The 21,334-nt window shown below is 51.7% G+C and overlaps 1 protein-coding gene and 1 long non-coding RNA gene across 4 annotated transcripts; one reads left to right on the forward strand and one right to left on the reverse strand.

The window, feature by feature from the left end:
• Positions 1–1,969: 1,969 nt before the first annotated feature.
• Positions 1,970–7,868, reverse strand: Inmt (indolethylamine N-methyltransferase). 2 transcript variants are annotated; one of them, XM_078039899.1, is made up of 4 exons: positions 7,609–7,868; positions 7,200–7,371; positions 5,389–5,596; positions 1,970–4,472 (listed from the first exon to the last, which is right to left on the reverse strand). In XM_078039899.1, the coding sequence occupies exons 1-4, from the start codon at positions 7,837–7,839 to the stop codon at positions 4,043–4,045; spliced, it is 1,041 nt and encodes a 346-aa protein (XP_077896025.1). In that variant the 5' UTR covers positions 7,840–7,868; the 3' UTR covers positions 1,970–4,042. The 2 variants fall into 2 exon arrangements, with proteins under 2 accessions (XP_077896025.1, XP_005319224.1); XM_005319167.3 differs by lacking the exons at positions 7,200–7,371; positions 7,609–7,868 and adding an exon at positions 6,841–7,037.
• A 4,121-nt stretch (positions 7,869–11,989) lies between these two features.
• On the forward strand, positions 11,990–19,549 carry LOC144375358 (uncharacterized). Of its 2 annotated transcripts, XR_013435082.1 has the most exons (4): positions 11,992–12,541; positions 14,232–14,435; positions 14,833–15,009; positions 15,688–19,549. It is a non-coding gene; the product is annotated as an uncharacterized LOC144375358 (long non-coding RNA). The 2 variants fall into 2 exon arrangements; XR_013435081.1 differs by having other exon boundaries at positions 11,990–12,541; positions 14,232–15,009.
• The last annotated feature ends 1,785 nt before the right edge of the window (positions 19,550–21,334 follow it).

The following is a 21,334-nucleotide window of genomic DNA, read 5'->3' on the forward strand; positions in this document are numbered from 1 at the left end:
GTAAAAGTCCCTAAGTTGTATGAGCAAAGAGTCCCTAGGCTGTTGGCAAGCCTATAAAGAATGTAAGATGCAACCTCCAATAAAATTGCACCAACTCTCTTGCCTCGATGTACCCGAAACTTGCTTATGTATAAAAGTTAAAGCTCTGCTACACTCAGGGCTCAACCTCTGGGAATTATCCCTCTGGGCCTTGGCACCACTAATTAAGTTTTGCTTCTAAATCTCAATGTCCTGGCCCTCATTTCCTGCTATACGGCCACCTCCCCAGCTCCACTCCTGTAAAGATGTGGGGTGGGGAGGTTGGGAAAGCCACATCCTTTTGAGCCTATGTTATCATTGTGAAAGTGGCTCTCCAAGTCTGGCTTAGTATACATGTGACTTGATTCTCCTGATGTGACGGAGTGGCAGGCTGGAGTGGGGGTACCACCCAGAGTGTAGAATCTGGGATTCTGTAACCAACAGCCTGTATCATCTGTCTTCTTATTCCACTCTGGGACCTTGGGGGCTATGGCTGGCACTTAGTCAACGGGTTGAGTAAACTATGAATATTAGTATAGGTGTGTGCTATCTGACCCCTGCCTCCAGGGCGGGCACTGAACAAGATCAGCCCTAGTGAAATAAACACTCAAAAAGGGGCCAAGGAGGCCAGAAGATGATGGATTCATGCATATCACAGAGGAGAGGGTAGAGAGGACATGTCATGAAAGAGTCCAAGTCAGAAGTGCCCCCAAGGAGAGATAGCAAGGGATAAAACTTTCCCTGGATGAACCACCAAGAAGTCCATCATGAATCAGAGGTTCCCAGTGTGGAAGAGAGATGGGGGGGGGCCTTCTCTCCTCAGAGGCTTGGGGACGGGTATGTGCAAGCACCATACTGGTCTCAGCCTCTCCCGGCCTCCTACTTCTCCCAAACTGGTGTCCAAAAAGCAGCAGTCACCTGGGGACAGAGCTTACTATAACTGGTGGTGGGAAAGTTGATTCCACGACTTCTAAGAACAAGTCCTTGCCCAGCTGCAGAAGATCCCACTAAGGAACTCATGGAAGAAGCCTGAAGCATCCAGGTGACAGCAGAATGGCCCTTGGTGTGCAGTTGAGTCCTGCAGAGCCAGTTAGAGGATACCACCACTGGGACACAAGCTATGTGTGCAGGAGGAAGGTATCCCTCTACCCCAGGGAGCTCGGGTCAGGGGGAGGCGTCCACCAGAAGCCCAGGATGTTGACCCAGCGGGTTCTGGTTTCTTTCTCCTGCCCAGCAGAGGGCTCTCCTGCAGATGCCACAGGGAATGGAATGGAGGAGGTCAGGGGCTTCAGACAACCAGGTTTGGAGAGAAGAAACAAAGCCAGCCATGATCAACCCAAAAGGGATGCAGTTGAGGTTGGCTGCTGGCTGACCCACAGACTGCCAATCTGCTTCTCCCCAGCCCATCTCCACCGTGGAGACTAGGAAAGTGACATGCTTCCTTTCCCAGACTACCTTGCTGTTGGTTCAGGGTCACATGACACAACTGAAGTCTTCTGGAGTCATTTTTTGCTTTCTTCCTAAGAGGGACAGAGATTAAGATAAAGTCCCGTTTGCCTTCATTTTCCTGCCTTAAATCTAAATCTAAGCATGGTGCCTGGAGCTATGGCATCCATTTTGCCACCATGATAAAACGGATTGAATTAATTGCAGAGATGCTAGCTCTGTTACCATTGAGTCACTGAACCAATACCCGGCACTATTATGAAATGTCAGTGGAAAAAAATGGATGAAGCCACTACCATTGAGTTTTGCATTGTTTGCATTCTGGATACATCAGGAAACCTGCCCATATCCTATGTAACAGCAATTTAGTGAACTGCTGCATAAAAGGAGTCATGACCCATAAAAGTCCAATAACCCTAACTCCAAACAGAAGTCACATGAAGTTTTCTCCTCTAAAGACTCCTCCCCCCACAGTTTTATCAACATACCACAGTTTCCGTGCTACTTAAAGTGAAACAGAATGTTTTATTAAGGCATGTAGAAAGCACACAGTATCTGCAGTGGCTATGTGGCAGGTCTCAGCAGAGCCATTCAATCCAACCTGGCCCAGGACGGAAAGCCCCTGAAGACTCACTTCCCCAGCACCTCACCCACAGCAGCCAATCCACTCTGCACACTAAGCTGCCCTGGGAGCGAGGCATGTGTTTGGATTCTCTGTCTTTTGCCCATGTTCAGGCCAGATGGCTTTCCATGAGAAGTCCTGACACTGAAGGAAGTCACAGGGGGGTGCTTCCTTTCCTTAGCAATCCTCCTCCAGGGCAACTGTCTGTTGGCCACCTTGCAGAAACTAGCCCCTCGTTGGCTGCTTTGGGCAGAAACCTCATATTCCCTCACAACTCCCTATCAGGGCCTTATTTTTGCAATTCCTGGACCCTGCCTGCCAGGCCCCTACCTCCTCTGCCTGTTGATGGTTCCACCAGGAGCATGTCTAAAACTAACATATGCAGTGCCTCTCCAGACAAGTCAGAAGAGAGGAGCTGGGGTTTGTGTGTTGCTTGGAGCAAGTGTAAGCTGGGAAGTGTAGGGATGCTGAGGGGGGATGGGTGCTGAAACAAGCCTGTGCTAGAAGGGGCAAGGGGACTCCTGTGCTTCCAGGTCCAGGGACATCTGGTGCACCAAATGGATGAGGAGTCGGGACACCTGTGTTCTTCTTCCAACTCTGTTATCAGCTGTCTGTGTCTCTGGGCAACCACTGCCCTTAGCTTCCTGGATTGTGAAAAGTAGGGATTTGATAAGTATGTTCCATGCAATTTGGGAGACATACTTATTCTTAAAAAAAAAGTATTATTTTTGTTCATCAAAAAATCGATTTTGAAAGACTGTTCCAGCTCTAACTCTTTGGGAAAATAATATCCATAGGTCAATTTGTGCAAATCCTTTTACTTCTCAAAGCACTTTCACATCAATGATTTTCTGTTCCTAGAACTTCCTTGAAGATTATTTAGATGAGGTCCCATTTCCCCTGCTCCACAGAGAGGGAATAAGGCCCAGATCAGTGGAGCAGGGCTGAGGCCAGAATCCTGACCGTATCAGGGTTGCTGCACCCAGCTCTGCAGCATATGCCTCAGGTGCAGATGGTGGCAGGAGAGGAGAGAAGCAGGTAGGTATCCAGGGGTGGGACCATGTCGGCCTTAAGGAGGGGGCTTTTTTCTCCAAATGTTTGCCCAGAAGCGTCATCTTGTTCTCAGAGTCCTTCCAGTGGGACAAGGAGCAACTTTTCAACCAGAAGATACCTGTAGGAGAGCTTTTCCTAACCCACACAAAGGCTCCTCTGGGCAGGGAGCAGACTGGCTCCTGGGCAGCCCCTCTTCTCACTTTGGAGCCAGAAAAATAAGTCTGCATCTGGGTTGCTGGATGACCTTGAAGACACCCAGTTATACTTGAACTCCAGATAAACAACCCAAATACATTTAGGATAAGTATGTACTAGGCAATTTGGGGCACATACTTATTCTTTTTTTAAAAAAAAATATTATTTTTATTCATCTAAATTTCAATTAACTGGACACCCTGTAGTTTCATTTGCTAAATCTGCAAAGGGGAGGCAGTGGTATGTTTAGGTCACTTCATATCAGCTCATGAGAGCCAATTGCAAAATCTTTAGGAGTTTTATGAGTTGTTAAACCACTGGTAGCTTGAAATCAACCATGGTTGGATCATTCACACCACAGAAATTGCCTGTCACTGCTAATCAGTGCTATTCTCTCTTTAGAGCTGAATTTGAAGCATTTACAACATACCACTATCTATTGGCTTCCTTGTCTCCGACATCCTGGGTAAAGACAGAAACCATGTCCGGGAGACTCTACAGTCCCTGGGAGTCAGATAGTTTAGCATACTAGAAAAATGGAATTTTCCACTCCCAAGACCCTAGAACACAGGATGTTGGAAAACATAGAGCTCTGAAGTGAGGATGTTAGAATCTCAGACTTTCAGAAAAGATGTGAGTGCTGAAAGCAGGGGTATTAGATGCTACCCGTCCCTCCCTAGCACATGGACAAGTGCTGGCCCTCCTGGCTCAGGGCCCAGACCTCTTGCGGGCCACGATGAAGCACATGCCGTTGTTGGGAGCAGTGGTGGTGGAGTAGTTATGGGGGCTGTGCAGGAGCCGCTCGATGTCAAAGCCAGCGTCCAGCACCGCCTGCTCTACCTCCTCCTTCTTCATGGACACGCAGGAGAACTTGAACTTCCCCACCACGTAGGACGAGATGTTCAGCGTGACTGTGGTCACCAGGTGGCCGCCTGGCTTGAGCAGCGAGGCGAGGTTGCGCAGCGCAGCACGGTAGGCGTCGAGGCTGCAGCAGGCGCACTCCATGGCCAGCAGGGTGAGCACGCAGTCGGCCGGGGGCAGCACCACCGGGGCCAGTGGGTTGCTCAGGTTGGCATCACACTTGAGCACACGTTTCACCCTGGCCCGCAGCTTCTCGGCCTTCTCCTGCCAGCGGCCACTGCGGAGAGAGGGCGGGGCTCAGGGAAGGCACGTCCAGGCTGCCCACACACACAGCCTGCCATCTGCAGATGGGGGAGTCCCAGAGTCCCTGTGTGACCAGTCAGTGGCTCTTCTACAATCTAGGCCTTGGTCCCCCAGCAGGAAAACGATGAGGGAGTGGTAGGAACCTTCCAGTGAGCCCCCTTTACTTGCTCCCTAGGAAGGAAGAAGAGCCCCAGGTGTGGGCTGGTGGATCAGCACGGTGAGATGGAGGAATGAATTAATGAATTAACTGCAGATGGATTTGTGGTATGGCTATTTTAAAAATACCGTGTGGGGAGATGAAAAGCAGATCCAGGAAGCTAACAGGGAGCAGATTACTTAGTCAGACAGTTCGAAAGTTTGTAAAACGAAGCGCAGATTGTTTAGACATACATAATCCATATTAGTGATTCTCTCAGGTGGAGATGCAGGGAGCTAGGAGGGGAGGAGCATTGGGTGAGCTTTCACTGTGCCTGAGCTCAGGGTGGTGGTGGGCAAAGGCCTCTCACAGCTGGGGAGACAATAGAGGGAGGGAGGGAATTGGGAGGGAAGGAAGGGGGAGGGAGATAAGAGGGAGGGAGGGAGAAAGGGAGGGAGGGAGGAGGAAGGAAAGAGAGAGGGCAGAAGGAAGGAAGGAGGGAAGGAGGGAGGAAGGGCCCTGTCACCTGGCCTTCAGTGGTCATACTTGGCTATGTCACACATCAACACAGTCCTATGATCCTATAGCTCAGAGATCCACCTACTCTGTCCACCACCCCAAGACATCTGGTCCCATTCTTGAGGGTCCTACTGTCCTCAAAATGTCAGGGACAACTGAGGCCAGAGAGCCCTCTGAGAAAGGTGTTGGGTGGGGGGAAGGCCCAGCAGGGGACCCTCCCATGCTGCGTCCCCACCTGTTCCCTTCCAGCTCGCAGGCAAATTTCAGCACCGAGGTCCAGTCATGGGCCCCTGGCTCCTTCCTCAGCCACTTCTCCAGCTCCTCCCGGTTGCGGTCAGTGAAGTCCGAGAGCGTGATGTCTGCAAAGGCCTCGCAGGCAGCCAGCACTTGGTAAATGGTGGGGCCTGAGCCAATGTCGATCAGTGTGTCCCCACGAAGACCCCCTGTGAGGGAGGGGGGGGGTAGGTAAGAGAAATGAAACCTAAAAGAGACAGAAGGGCCTGGAGGACACACGCCCTGGCCTTCCCCAAGGGGGAGCAGCACCAAGCACGAGGGTTTTCCTGGCTCGGCAGCTTCCAGCAGGTAAGACCCATCCCACAAGCGTGACATGAATTAATTTCCATTTACAGCGCAGAACCACCTATGGGGCAACTGCTCCTGTTTTTCCCATTTTACACATTAGAAATCTGACTCGGAGAAAAGGGTCAAGAATTCGCCCCGTATCTTACTGGGAACTGGAACCCCAAGCCCTGTTCTGGAAAGGATTCAGGCTGCCGTGTCCCCAGGCAGGGGCCCTTTCAGTCTCAGACTCCCTGGACATCAGCCCCACTGGGGTGGGTTCCTTGATGGGAACATGGAGTGTGGAGCCAGTAAAGCGGGGAGCTGAGAGGAGATGACCTGGGAAGACCCCCAGTGCGTTGAGGCCCACCTGGGAGCTGGAGGGGAGCGTGACTCCCAGCATTCCCTGCAGAGCCAGGCTGGAGCCGCCTCTCTGCTCTCTGAATTTTGTTTCCCCACCTGCCTTCTCCACCAGGCCTTGTAGCCTAGCAGCCCTCTCTTGCCCCTGGGCCACCAGACAACTCTGTCCCTCACTTTTTTCCAGCCAAGTACCCCTAGTGAGGACGCGACGGCACAAACCAAGAGGACATGGCCAAGCACCATGGGTCCACCTGACGGACGGTTCAGACCAGGGTGCTGGGCGGAGGGCCCTGCTAGCAGGTTCGTGACAGGGCTGAGACCCCACGCAGCACTTCCCGAGTGGGGCTGTCCTCACAGCCACAAGCAGGCCATGCATTCCAGGTGTGGTGCCATCCCAAGGTAACCACAGTCCATTTGCCCTTGACTTTCTCAGGCCTCAGAGCAGGGCTGGACTTGTGATAATTCGGAGAGGCTTCCCCCCCACCCACCCCTCTCCTTGAGGCCTTCCAGGAGAGCAGTTTGGGAGCTACAGGGTGCTGGGTCCTCCCCTGCACATCCTGAGCCCTGGGCCTCACAGCTCCTCAGCTTCTCAGGCCTGTGGGAGACAGACCGGACTTCCAGGAATACAGTTGTCTGGAGAGGCGCAGGGTCCCACCCCACCCCACGTCTGCAGCCCTGAGAGGAGCCTGGACTCCCCAGGACACTCTTTCTCTGTCACCCATCCGGGTCCCTGGAAAGAAGCTGAGGGCCGAGGGCCACCTCTGTTCACCTGGGCCAAAGGTCTTGTGGAGACACTCGAGGTTAAACTTGATCATCTCCGTCTCAGGCGACGGGCCATCCTCAAAGCTGTAGTAGGTGGCCAGGTAGTCCCTGGGCAGGAAGTGCTTCTGGTACACATCACCCCCGGTGAAGCTGCCCTCCATGGTGACCCTCAGCTCCAATCCTTTCGCCTGCCTGCCTGCCTGCCTGCCAGAGTCTTATAAGGGCTCATCCCTCCAGACTCCACCCCGAGAATTCCCGAATCGTCCCTTTGCTCCTCCCATGCTGGCCTGTCCATGAGTTTCCCCTTCTGGGAGGATGCAGAAGGGACGGGGACCCTCCTCACTCCACCACACTGGCATGCCCTACCTGACACTCTTCTCAATCCAGAGCCACGATGGCTGCAGCTGCTTCCTCTCGGAAGTGATGTGTGTCCGTCAGGGGCAACTGATGGTGCCAGCCCTGGGTGCGGCTCTCGCCCGCAGGCACGTGGGGCAGGTGTCAGACCACCGTTTCTCCATCTGTGTGCCTGCTTCACTGGCTGTAAGAATCCAAGGCATCCCCCTGGGTCACAGGTATCCTGGGCCTGAGCACATAGGTCCCCACCTGGACCCTGGAAGTCAGCAGGGCCCAGTGGCTCTCTCCAGGCCAGGCAGTGGGCATGCAGCCCAGTCCTGGTGGGGATCAGAGTTCAGGCCCAGGGATGGGAGCAGAGCACTGGGGTGGGGGGACGCACGGGGAGATGAGAAGTTGCCTCTGGGTACATGAACCCCTGTACCTCAGTGCTCTTCCCTTTAAAATGGGAATGGGTTGTCAAATCTCCCCCAGACAGAGGAAAACTCAGCCTCCTTTTTTTTTTTTTTTTGGACCAGGAAACGGCTCTGACTTGGCCACAAACCAGACTGAAATGAATCTGCCACCCTGGAGGTTCGGGCCTGCTGCCCTGGAAATGGGAGGGATAAGAATGTGTTCTTCTGACTTTAAGTAAACAAACACCTCCGACTCCCATAAACCCCGATAGCCTGCAGTCTCCAAGAGGCAGGATCAACCCAAGGTCACTCCCCCTGGCTTCCAAGAGAGGCCAGGGACCATGGCTGAGCAGGCAGGAAATTGCTGAGTTCAGATTACATAACCCAAGAAGAGTTTTTAAAAAGGGACAGTGCTAACAAAGACACCAGTGGCACTGGGGGAAGCCACGAGGTCCCCTTTTTAGCCAGGGTTCCCTGGGGATATAAGACCAATGGGATGTGTACATAGAAAGAAAGGATTTGTCTTAGGGAATTGGCTCTCAGGGTGAGAGAGGCTAGCAAGTTCAAATCTGCAGGGTGGGCTGTAAGCTAGAAACTCAGAGAAGAGCTGATATTATAGTTGAAGTCTTAGGACCACCTCCCTGATTGGAGAAGGCCAGTCTTTTGATGCATTCAGGTCTTCACCTGATTGGATTAGGCCCACCCACACTAGGAGGACAATCTGCTTTACTCAAAATCCACTGACTTAAGTGTTACCCCCATCAAAAACACCCTCATGATGACTAATGTGTTAATAAAATAAAAATAAAACCTCACAAAAACTTCCAGAATGATGGTGGACCACGTATCTGGACACCACAGCTGATTCAAGTTGCCACGTAGAATAAATATCACAATAACTCAGGGCTAGTGGCAGACAGGAGCTATTATTCTCTGAGACCTGAGACAAAGCTGGGTAGAGAAGGCCCCCTGCAGCAGCCAGACTAAAAAATTAATTACCAGTCTTCCTTCTCTTCCCTCCCTCAATATCCAGCTGAAACCTGGAGGGCAACGGGGCTGCAGCTGGGGTCCCCTAAAATAGCCTCTGGAGGCCCACAGCTGCTGGGGAGGAAAGGAGAATGGGTGCTGAGAGACACGTGGATGCACAGCACAGGATCCCAGTCCCGGTTACAGACTTGGAGTGGAAGGTGCACGCACCATCCAGGAGATGCCCAGAGCCCCTCAGCGAGATGGGGCATCTAGGGCTCTCCGCATGGTTGGGGAAGATCGCCCTTCCCAGCACCAGGCCTCCAGTGTCTCCTGCTGCCCAGAGGAATGAATGCAAACTCCTCCCCACCCCACCCTGGGGCATTCCAGCGCCTACCCACTCCGCCTCCACCCACCTCTCCACAGCCCACCTCACATCCTGATCCCAGCCTGGTCTGGTCGGGCAAGGGGATCATCTGCTCCAAGATACATCTCTCATGGATGCATTCTAAGAAAGGGGTTTTCAGCCATTGACATTTGGGGCCAGATAATTCTTTGTTGGGATGGGGATACTGAACTGTGTACTGTAGGATTTTTAGCAATCCTGGCCTCTGCCCACTGGATGCCAGTAGCACCCAGTTCCCAGTTGTCATAACCAAGGACGTCTTCAGACAGTGCCAGAGGTGTCCTAGTAGGAAAAACTGCCCCAGCTGAAGACCTCTGTCCTAAGGTCTGCACTCATCAACTGGATGACATTCTGTTCACGCTCAGGCAATTTCAGTCCCTTTTAAGAATGCGCATGTCATTTCAGGAAGCTTTTTATTTGTTTTATTTTTATTTATTTTGTTTTGTATTGAGGCAGACTCTTGCCAAATTGTCCAGGCTAGCCTCAAACCTGTGCACCTGCTGCCTCTGTCACTGCAGAACTCGGGATCAGCATCTATCTATACTGTGATATTTTTTAATAGCTCTAGGAAATTTTTATTCAAAGGACTTTGGCCACAATTTTAAACAATGGACACATTTCAAGAAAATGGAAGAGTCATTTAAAAAGTCAGCCAGTCAAAAAAAAAAAAAAATCAGTCCCCTCTCATCTAGGAAAACCAGGGTCTCAGCAGGCCACACTCTCTGCTTCACTCTTCAGAAGGAAGAGATGGGCCCAGGAGTGGGGAATCTACAAATATAGACAGGGCCTGTTTTGTGTGCTGAGATGCAAGCCTCACCTCACCCCAAAACCCAAAAGGCTCTGTGTCTTCCATGTGTGAAAAATATATATATATATCGTATCAACCACAGACGTCAACACTACTGATTAGTTACTAAGGCTCAGGGTGGAAAGAATTTTCTAACCTTAGAAGTAAGCCCCAAGAGCTAGGCGAAGTGGCACATGCCTGTAATCCCAGCATCTTGGGAGGCTGAGGCAGGAGGAATGCAACTTCAAAGCCAGCCTCAGCAACTTAGCAAGGTCCTGTCTCTAAATAATTTTTTTAAAAAGGTGGTGGTGGGGTTGCTGAGGATGTGGCTCAGTGGTTAAGTGCCCCTGGGTTCAATCCCCCTGGAGAAGGAGGAGGAGGAGGAGGAAGAGGAGGAAATGATGATGGGGAAAGGGGGAAAGGAAGGGAGAGGAAGGGGAAGAAGAAGAAGGGGAAGGAGAAGGAAGCCTAAAGGGAAATCACGTAATATATGATGTTATTATGGAAAAACAAATAATTAAAAGGCAAAAGATAATGTTGTTTTCCGTTTGGGAGATTAATTTAACAATTACTTGCCTAAGTCACTTATACTAAATTATTTTTAAGTTTTCAGACCCTGACTCAGTAGTAATCTCACATACAGGAATCTAACCCAAAGCACAGAGAAAGCTGTGGGTGTTCCCAATGACGCTGCTCACGTCCTCTCTCATGAAAACCTGTGACGCTCTACCCGCCACCACTAAGGGGACAGAGCAACCTTAGGGAAGTCATTGGCCACCAACGACTGTCATTTCCAGAGTTTGAAGAGTGGTGGAGAGGGATGTTGTGTCAGTGCTGGGAGGGCAGAGCAGGTCCTCGGGTCACCCACGTGATAACAGCCCAGCACAAGTGTGCAAGGGCGCACGCGTGGAGGGGTCGTGACAGGAGAACTCCAGGGCCGAGGGTGCACTCAGTGCACCGACTCCTAACTCCCCAGAATGTGTGTCCATCAGACCCATGTCTGTTCATTTTAATAAATTAAGTAGAAGTCTCGTTTCACTGTCCCCGCTGGACAGGCAGCCGGGCCTTCCCACTTTCTCACTGACCGACTGGAAACACCCGAGTCCAAGCCCCATTCACCTCAGAAATGGGGGAGATTTATATGTAACTCAACCTGATGATGAGAACGATGGTGAAAGAGGGGTTGAAATTTATATTCTGAAACGTTTTCCCGCTAACGAGAAACCCGAACATCACCGCGGACCACCTTTGGTTCTGGTGACAGGACTTGGGGCTCTTCTGCTCCACCTGGGATGATCTCTGTGCTCGCTGGGAGCCGGGAGGAGAGACAGAATCTCAGAAGCGGTCTCTGTGTCATCACTGGGTCCCAGATGATGCCTGGGTGCTCGACAAAGGGTCAGAGACAGGTGGGAGGGCGTGCTTTGATGGACAGGGGGCGCTTGGAGGCAGCTTTGGGCTCGGAGCCTGGCATTTGAATATGAACCCTATCATTGCTGCCAGGCCACAGTGGGCAAGGCACAGCCCCTTCCTAGTCCCTGAGGGAGCAGGTCAGGATCTACTTCATAGATGAAGGTGACAGGCGACGCTGGCATGCAGTGGGTGCACACTAAGTGTCAGGGACTTCTACCCAAGGCGTCTTCCTTGATGTCACTCTTCAGACTGTGCGAAGCCACTCATCACCAGCCTGAGTACCAGGCTTGCCCATTTGCAAAATGTACTAGAATTTGTGGCCTGAAATGACCTTCCTTGAAAGTGACTTTTGGAAAGGGACTTGACAACACTATTTTTTCTTAATAATAAGACTTTATTTTGAGGTCATTATAGATATCTATGCAGCTGTAAGTGTGAGAGTCTTATGTACCCTCTGCCCAGTTTCCCACAATAGGAATATATTCCAAACCCGTAGTACAAGATCACAACCAGGGCATTGACCTCAATACCACCTACTGGTTCTGCGTGTGTGTGTGTGTGTGTGTGCATTTGCTTGTGTGTATTTACGCGGGGGTGGAATTTGATGCCATGTTGTGACAGGTCCTTCTCCTGTCCAAAAACATAGGGCCTCCCATGATTTTCAGGGGCCCTGCCTATGTTTATTCCTGCGCTAATCAAAGAGAAAAGATTGATTTGGCAAATGGGTGAAGTAAACAAGATTAAAGCCTGGGGGAATATTTGACGAAGTCAAGGACAAGCTGTTTTCCAGGGCAGGCTCACTGACCCCGGCTGGGGAAATCTTGGCCATCTCTGGATCCTGTTTCTTCGCCCTAAGGGATCTTTCCTCTGATTCTTTCTTGTTTTCCAACCAAACCCCCGAGAATGAGGCATCCTGGGGCCATTTGCTGACCCTATGTGTCTCTATCTCTATCTCTTTTTCTGTCTCTGTGGGTGTCTCTGGCCTTCTGCAACTCTCTCCCTCCCCCAGCACCAGCTCCACCACTCATGAACTGGAACAGAGTACACCCAAGGACACGCATCTGTGACCCTGTTTCATTCCTACGTTCTTGATAATTTATTAGCTGATAAACTTCAGCCAGAAAACCAACACAGAAGTTCTGGCTTCTTCTGTGTGGATCTGAGCCCTTCCTGAGAGGGAGCCCTGGCCAAGGAGATGATCCAACTCCCAGTACAAGAGTCTGGGAGGAAGAAAGTGGGCAGCCCTGGCTGAAGGAGCAGGCAGAACAGCAGGACTCCAGAGAGCCTGGAAGGCAGGCTGTGTGGGGGAGGAGACTACCTGCTGGCCACTCTGCCTTCCACTCAGACACCTGAAATTTAACCTTGGAGAACCTCTTCCAAGCCTCCTCTGCAGGTGAGTGGTGGGATCCATATTGGCAGAACAGGCTGCACCTGACAGAATGAGCTGCAGATGATAGTAGGAGACCCCCCCCCCCCCGCACTCCCACCCCAGGCCACTAAGTAGTGAGGATGCTGCAGAAACAGCCCCTCCCCATCCTGTCTGTCAGTCAACCCACAAGGCCTCTACCAGTATGTAGGGCGGGTGTGTCTGGAGCCCTTGGCCTTGGAAGTCAAAGAGCTGGGCTGGAGTCTGTGGCAATCTGCCTCAGTGTCTTCACCTATAAAATGGGCAGGGTAATCTCAGACCTGTGGTGCACCCAGGCCTATGCTGGAGAAATACAAGAGATCAGGCAGGGGGACAGTGCCTGCTGTCCAGTGCCTGGGCCTGCCTCCTCTGTCAAAAGACCTTAAATCAGGGCTCTGGCCAGGTGCACACCTGTAATCCCAGAAGCTCTAGAGGCTGAGGTGGGAGGATCGAGAGTTCAAAGTCAGCCTCAGCAAAAGTGAGGCACTAAGCAATTCAGTGAGACCCTGTCTCTAAATAAAATACAAAATAGGTCTGAGGATGTGGCTCAGTGGTCGAGTGATCCTGAGTTCAATCTCCGGTAGCACCTTCCCCCCACAAACACACACACACAAAAAAAACAGGGCTTTGTAGCCTTCATAGGATCTTGAATCCCCATGAACATTTTTCTACACACAAACACACACGTGCACACACTCTCAATTTTTTTTTTACAGAAAATGAAGAGAGTTTATGGTTACCCAAAGCCAAACCATAGCACTCAGTTTACAGATTCTTGCTCTGGGACATTGGCATTGGGTGAACCAGTAGATTCGCTCCTAAGTTCCTCAGCGCACCCAAGGGGAGACTGAGGCTCAGTATGGGAGAGAGAAAGAAGGGTAGCCAGCCCAGGTCAGACAGTCAATAGTAACAACAGCAAAACTAAATTTGGTATTGTCATGCACACTTGGGCCGGGTGCACACTGCACAGACCGAGGGGTTGTTCAGTCTCTCAAAAAAAAAAATCTTGCCAATCTTTTAATAGGTGCCATGTAAGATATATCAAGCAACACCCACAGGAACACAGAGGAAAGCACTCTAAAGGCTCCCAAAGAAATCTGAGACTTCCTGGAACAGGGATATTGGCACTTGGTTTTGACAGATAGATGGATATTAAGAGAGAACAGAGGAGGGAGGAAGCTGGGATTAGAGGGTATGCACTTGGCATTGCCTTTGCCTCCTAATTCAGCACCACATCCTCTCATCCCCTGAGCAGCTGAGCTGGTTATGAACCCACTGGCTCAGTCCTCAGCCTTTACCCAAGACTCTGTCTCTGATCACTTTCCCCACCGTTTCCAATCCAGGGTCAGAACCCATTGGAAATAGTTTCAACAGAGTTAATCCTAACATTTCCAGCAGCCAGGACTTGTCCCACCACCCGCCACAGCCCCCCACTGTACTCAGGGCATCAAGAGGGTGTGGTGTGTGAGCCAGGCTATGCCATCCTCCAGCTTCATTCCTCTGAGCCCCAGCTGTGGGTCTGGGGCCCCACATGGCCCAGAGACTCCTCACAGGCAGGCTCAGGCCTCGTCTGTGCCTCCCGCCTTGGATGGTGTAAGGAGGGCTCGGGGTTCTCCATCGGCCACAGCGGGGCAGGGAGCTGGGTGTCCCCAGGCCTTCCTAATGCTGTGTCCCTCAGGGGAAGCACAGGAGACATCCTGGCAGGCACGGACACTGGCCCCGCCGACCACCCATTGCTCTCAGCCTGTGAGGCCTTTCAGGATCATCACCACGGAAAACACGGAGCAGAACCAGTGGGAGCTGGAGAAATGGCTGGAGAAGAGCCAGGGGCCTGGGGCTGGTCCCCAGCTGTGCAATATGTGTGAGAGCTGGCAGGAGACAGGTACCTGCAGGCTGTCCCTGCTCCACCAGAGCCCCCAGCCCGCCTCACCCTCCATCTCCCTTCCTCCTGATCTGCTTGCCTCTCATCAGCCAGGGCCCCTCCCTCCAGGGCCGTCTCACCTAGAGCTGCCTGGGGTTGCCCTGCCCTGCTCCCCACTTCTTTCTTCCCACCCAGACTATAGCACCAGTTTTGGTCCCATCTCCTCCTGGAAGCCTCCCCACCCACAATGAGCTCGTGGTTCAGCTCCTCCTGTAATCTACTGTTGGGATGTGGGACAGACGTCATGGAAAGACACGGGCTGCTCAGAGTCCCCCACGCTATCCCCTCAGCACTGTTGCCCAGCTCCACAGAGAAATAGCTTGACCCCCCACAGGCATGTCCCCATCTGGGTCCACAGAGAGTAAATGCATCCACTGGAGCCCTGAGGGGAGAGCAATTCCCATCCAATTGCACAGCTGGAGAAATCGAGGCCCTGGCCCCACCTCAGAGCAGCACAGAGGCAGGAGTCCCCACCTGCCTGAAGCCACCAAAGATGAGAGCATCACAAGAGTCCTGGCCTCGGGCATGGGTGCAGGTAGGTGCAGCATGGAACCCAGGGTTGGAGGGTCTCCAGGCGCAGGGACCTTGCAGGGACTGCACAGATGACCCAGCCTGGGCTTTATTCCTTCCTACCATCACTGAAGGATCTGATCAGGCCCTCATCTAGATGCTGCAATCCCAGCAACCCGGAAGGCTGAGGCAGGAGGATCATGAGTTCAAAGCCAGCCTCAGCAATTCAGAGAGGCCCTAAGCAACTCAGTGAGACCCTGTCTCTAAATAAAATACAAAAAGGGCTGGGGATGTGGCTCAGTGGTTAAGCACCCTTGGGTTCAATCAATGGTACCAAAAAAAAGAAAAGAAAAAGTTTGATACTGGAATATTAAAGCTATGGAATTGTTAAAGGGAAGAAGATGGAGGATGAACAGGAACAGGGCATAACCAAATATCAGATCCGCTGTCCCCTTTAGCTGCAGAGATTTGAGCAAGCCTGTGCCCCAGTTTCTTCATATGTATAGTAGGGGAAATATTATCATCCTCAAAGAGAGTCACTGCCCAGAGGATGGTGGTGGGGGTTGGTGATAATGGTACTGATCGTATTTAATATATTGCAATTATCATTTTTATTGTTATATTCATTATTCATCATAATCAGACTGTCAATTATGAGCTGATCATTATGATGGTCATATCACTTCTGTGACCCTCCCCATAGGAGCAGGTGGCAAGAGGAGGCCTGGCCCAGAAGGATGGTCACACAGTCGCTGAAGTAGGACATGACTCAGTCGCACCCACTCAGGTCAGCCTAGGTATCCCCAGCTGGCTGCAAGTGATACTGTTGGGCCTGGGAGCACCTGTCCTGACATAGACATAACACGTACCAGCAGAGCCTTCAGCCTGCTGAAGCCGGGTGGGCACCTGGTCACCATGGCCACACTGCATTTGCAGCACTATGTGGGCTCCAGAAAGTTCTTTGAGAGGGAGATGGTGAGAAGGCCAGGCAGGAGGCCAACCACCAGACGCTGAGGTTCAACCACCAGCAGCTCCGATACTCTGAGGCCTGCTCCATTAACGAGGGCATCTTCTTTGCTGTCATCTTGCAAAGTCCCCAGTGTCTGAGACCAGCCTGGCAGAGCTGCCCCCTAGTGGTCACAGCCAGCATTTCTGGATCTTGCTCACAGACCCCTAAAGCAGCTGGAGTTGCTCTACCCCTTTATTCCTACTACCTGGTCCCAAGGCCACAGGGGAAAAGCAAGGCCCTTCTGACACTCTGCCCAGGGACTGTCACCCACACTCCTTCCTCGTTATCCTGCAGCAAAGATGACGGAACTAAAGTGCTCTTGCTGAACACTATCTTGGTCTGACTTCTCCCAGAAACAGACCCAAAACAGGATTTGGGAGCAAATCATTAGTTGAGAAGGGACCCTGTGAACATCTAGAGGGGAATGGGGAGGAAAGCAGAGAAGGAGGGCAGCTGAGAAAGAGGGCATCACCCAGCCCTTCCCACCGTAGGCACCTGGAGCTTAGTCATGCCAAGGCCTCTGGGGATGGTGCAGAGCACAGTCTGTGGATTCCCCACCCAGGGATCCAGGTCGTGGGTCTACACCAACTCCTGTTGCCACGGCCAAGGGCTGCTGATTGGGGTGTTAATTCCCCAGCCTCTTCGGTCTGCCTGCATTGGGCAGTGCCACCCCAGAGAGAACTAAAAGACTTGCAGATGCTGGCCATGAGCAATTGAGGCAGCATGCACAGGGCACAGGGAAGAGGCACTAAGAGTATCTGCAACTGGTGTAAAATGGGCCACTGGCTAGAGTTCCAGGTAGATTGATCCCCTGGAGAAAGGACATGGATTTAGATTCTCAAAGCCAAAGGCACCTGCCAGAGTAATATGACTTCTACCTCAAGTTCCTGCTCCCCGGTGTGAGGAGGGGACTGGCTCCATCAGATGGTTCTATGAGTCACAGAAGAGCCAACAATGAGGCCTAGACTCCTGTCCAGGTAACAATGAGCTGGTGGCAATGCAGCTTCAGGGAGTGGTCAGCTGAGGCCAGCTATGGGGCATGGCAGGAGCCAGGCTGCTTCATCGATGTGGCCAAGAACATAGCCTCTGACCTCTGGGAGGGCCTAGGGTCACATCTCTAGGACCATCACAAGGTTGTTAAGTCTCTGCACAACATTCTTACTCAAACAGCCAAATCTGCTCCAGCCAGCTCTTGACATGGGCTCACCTCTTCTCTCTGAAATGTGGGCAGTGTGTCTGCATTTCTCCACCTGTTATGGTTGAGATGTGGTGTCTCCCAAAAACTCACGTGTGAGACAAGGCAAGAAGGTTTGAGGAGAAATGATTGGGTTGTAGCCTTAACCTAATCAGCGAACTGATCCCCTGACAGGGATTAACTGAGAGGTGCCTGAAGTGGTAGGGTGTGTCTGCAGGAGGTGGGCATTGGGGGCGTGGCTTTTGGGTGTATATTTCTATCTGACAAGTGGAGGCTCTCTCTGCTTTCTGATCACCGTGTGAGCTGCTTCCCTCCACCACAGTCTTCTGTCATGATGTTCTGCCTCACCTTAAGCCCCAAGGAACGGAGCCGACCTTCTATGGACTAAGACCTCCGAAATCGTGAGCCCTCAAATAAACTTTTCCTCCTTTACAATTGTTCTGGTTGGGTCCTTTAGTCACAGCAGAGAAAACGCTGACTAAAGCACCACCAAAGCCTGACCTATGTGAAGCTCTCTAGCGCTCTGGGAACTGTGCTGTGGCCCCTTATTGTCCTCAGCTCACAGTGTGCCAACCCCGGTCCTTGCAGCCTCCTGATGCACCGTGCACATGCAGTCAAGTCTCCACACTGCTTGAAGCCTGAGCCTGAGGGGTAAAGTCCCAGCCTGGTAATAACCCTCCACCACACTGCTCAAGTCCTGCAACCATGAGAGGGCGACCTCTCACCTGCACATCCTTGCTACAGAGGGCTCCTGTCCCTCCTGCCTAGCACATGCTCCACCTCTGAGCAGTTTCCCACAGCTGAAGGCAGCGATGAGCACGGGGGCTTTCCGCCCAGGGAAAGACCAGCCTCACCCCAGAGTTGTCATCATGCTGCTAAAACAGTTTTCCAAACTTCTCCTGTCATGTTCTTGGGAGACTCAGAGCCTTATGTCAGAGGACAGTAACAAGCAAGTCCTTCCTCCTCCACCAGCTACAGACTGAGTTCCTTTCCTGTGTCCTGCTGCTGATGTGGCACTGTGAGGCAGCAATGACTCACTATGACCACCAGAGGGCAGCGCAGGGCAGGAGGTCCTCGAAGCCAGGGGCCAGGAGGCCTCCTGGGCAGTCTGGCTCAGGCTGCCTTTTGACATCCAGAGGTTCTTCCAGGGCTCTCCAGGCAAAGAAATCATGAGCTGACCCACTCAGAGGAGCAAGGAAGCCCTGGGACAGTCAGGGCCTTTTTGATGTTCTGCCTCACCTTGTGTCTGTGGTCCTAGGCCAAGGCTTTCTAGACTAAAGTGCCTGCAAATCACAAAGAGGTCTTGTTAAACCAGGAATTCTGATCTCATAGGTCAGACCCAGCAGGGCTAAGACTCTGCATTCCCAACAAGCTCCCAAGGAATACTGACATCACCCATCCAAGGGCCGGCTTAAGCAGCCAGGTGGTAAGGAATACATCTTGAATTCTGATCTGTGCCCTGTTCCTGGGCACTCCCTGGAATCATCGGTACACCTAATTTCTCTGGCTCCTATCTCTAGGCAAAAGAGGCAGGAGGGCCCAACACTCTCCCCTGCTCCCTGGGCCTGGTGGGCCCTCCTCCCTCTGGTCCCGGACAGTCTCCTCCATAGACTACTTCTCAGGGTGAAGCCTGAGAGCACCCCAGAATCCTCATCTCAACAGATCTGTTTGGGCCTGGCAGGTAGTAAGGACCCCAAGGAGGTTTGCTGCTGCTAAACTTAAACAACTAGATGTCTCCCAGGCAGATCTTCATGGCTCATGAAGAGCCCGCCTCATCACCCTGAGCTCCTGCCAGGCACAGCGGGGGTTTGTTGCTGGTTTCCAACTGGAAGCTTCCAGGTGTAAGGTGATGGGACTCTTCTCCCTTCTCTCTACAAAGTCAGTCACTGTGGGAGGCCGACTGGCATGTGACTGTGTCTGTCTCCCCTTCTGACCCGGTGCGGCATTGTTGGTCACTCTGACCATTGCCCTGATCTTTAGGGTGTGAGCGAATGTGTCTTTGTGCATGGGCGTGCCTTCCTATACCCCATGGGGTAGAGCTATGCTCACCTGTTCCTTTGTAATATTACCCCTTGCCCTGTTTGGGATAGAATGTTCCATGGAAACGCCCTTTTGTGTGTCCCCTTCTCTTAATGTGCCCTTGGGTGTGGCCTACCTAGATGTCAGTCCACCTGCTGACAGCAGATATCATGAAGCTAGGCTCAGCCCCCCTGAAACCTGACCCTTTGCCTCATTTGAATAGCTTCTCCTCAATAAAAGGGGTCAGTAGGTGTGCTCGATCATTCTCTCTCTCTCTCTCTCTTTCTGCTGTGGACCCTTAAGGTCAGAGGAGCCGTTACAGCACCCCCAAAGGAAAAGGTATTTCTGTCTCTTGTGTGGTTATTTCGCGCAGCCCAGTTAGCCCAGTTCCCCTGGAGTGACCTCTGAGTGTTTTAGTCGCATGCAACCCCGCAAGTCACCTTCACTTTCCTGGTTTGGTTGGTCTAAGGTGGGACGTGGGGCACAGTTCCTCACTCAGGATACACATCAGACTCGCCTGGGCAGCTGTAAAAGTCCTGAGGCCTGGGCCTCACCCCAGACCCATCAGATCAGAACCGGGTGTACACATTCCAGGCATGAGTACTTTGGATCCCCCGGTGATTCAAATGTGCAGCCAAGAGTCAGTCTATGGTAAGAGCCAGTATGTCTCAAATATACTCAAGAAGCACATGGGACTCTATAAAATTGTAGATTTAGGCTGTGGCTCTGTGGCATATTTTATAATCCCAGAGATGCGGAGACTGATGCAGAAGGATCATAATTCAAGGCCAACTTCAGGAATTTAGTGAGACCCTACCTCAAAAATTTTAAAAATGAAAAGGGCTGGGAGGTAGTTCAGTAGGAGAGCACCCCTGAGTTCCATTCCTAGAACCAGAATAAAAAGGAACTGGGCCCAGTGGTACATGCCTGAAATCTAGTAACTGGGGTTTGGGGATGCCTGAGGCAGGAGGATTGCAAGTTCAAGGTCAGCCTCAGCAACTTAGAAAGACCCTGTCTCAAAATAAAAAATTAAAAAAAGCTGGGGATGTAGCTCAGTGGTAAAGTGTTCCTGTATTCAATCTCTAATACTAAAAAAAGAAAAGAAGAAAGAAAGAAAGAAAGAAAGAAAGAAAGAAAGAAAGAAAGAAAGAAAGAAAGAAAGAAAGAAAGAAAGAAAGAAAGAGAAAGAAAGAAAGAGAAAAATACAAGACAGGTGAACCTGTACTGTGTCTGCTAATACACCCTGAGGTGTGTGGGAATCACCTGCTCTTTTTAGAAGCACATCCATAGAGCACTCTATAGTTCTGCCACACTTGCTTTTATGGCCTCCTGAAGAGTTTCCAGCTTGCCTGGCCCAAAGCCCCTCAAATGAGAAGGTCCAAAGGTGAACTCCCCATTCCAGACCGGCTCCTCCTCCATGTTCCATCCCAATGAGGACACTTCTGTCTGTGTCCTCACCCATACCTAATTCATGGGTGCCACGGCAGTCTCTTCCTCTGTCACCCTCTGGGCCTCACCCTCTTGATGATTCCTCTTAAACAGCTCTGAAACCCACCCACTACCCTTATCACTCTGCCACAGCCCAGATGCTGGCTCTATTGCACCTCAATTCTGCAAGCTTCTGTGTCCACCATTTTGTTTTTGCTTCCTTCTCCACCAACCAGTGGACTCTTTGGGGCACACAGTAGGTCTTACCTGCCACACATGAGGTATTTGAGAAATACTTTTTGCACTAAAGAAGTTAGGCAAGGGTGTCCCTGCTCTGGTCCTATCACACACACAGTGATCTCAGGCAGCCCTTTTCCTTCCTGACCACACTCTCCTCATCTGACATTGTCCCCAGTGGGACTGTGGCTCAGTGGTAGAGTGCTTGCCTAGCATGCTTGAGGCCCTGGGTTCAATTCCCAGGACAAAGAGTAGGAGTGGGGTGAACTAAAAACAAATGCAGAACCCCAGTCCTACAGACCTGCTATTTAACACGATCCCTGGGAATCTTACATACTCTCAGGTTTGAGATGCACTGGCCTAAAAATAGAAAAGGGAGGAGGAGGAAGCAACAGAGAAGGGGACTTCTTTGGGCAGCCTGCTGTCCAGGCTCCGTCTCACTTCTCCACCTCAGTTCATAGG

This window comes from Ictidomys tridecemlineatus, chromosome 2 (assembly GCF_052094955.1).
Source record: "Ictidomys tridecemlineatus isolate mIctTri1 chromosome 2, mIctTri1.hap1, whole genome shotgun sequence".
Taxonomy (NCBI): Eukaryota; Metazoa; Chordata; class Mammalia; order Rodentia; family Sciuridae; genus Ictidomys; species Ictidomys tridecemlineatus.

Coding starts and splice junctions, on each gene's coding strand:
- Inmt (XM_078039899.1), bottom strand. CDS start 7,839: ATGGGAGTCGGAGGTGTTTGTTTACTTAAAGTCAGAAGAACACATTCT. Junction 7,372..7,608: donor TTAAAGGGAAGAGCACTGAG/GTACAGGGGTTC, acceptor GGATTCTTACAG/CCAGTGAAGCAGGCACACAG. Junction 4,473..5,388: donor TGCGAGCTGGAAGGGAACAG/GTGGGGACGCAG, acceptor CTCTCTCCGCAG/TGGCCGCTGGCAGGAGAAGG.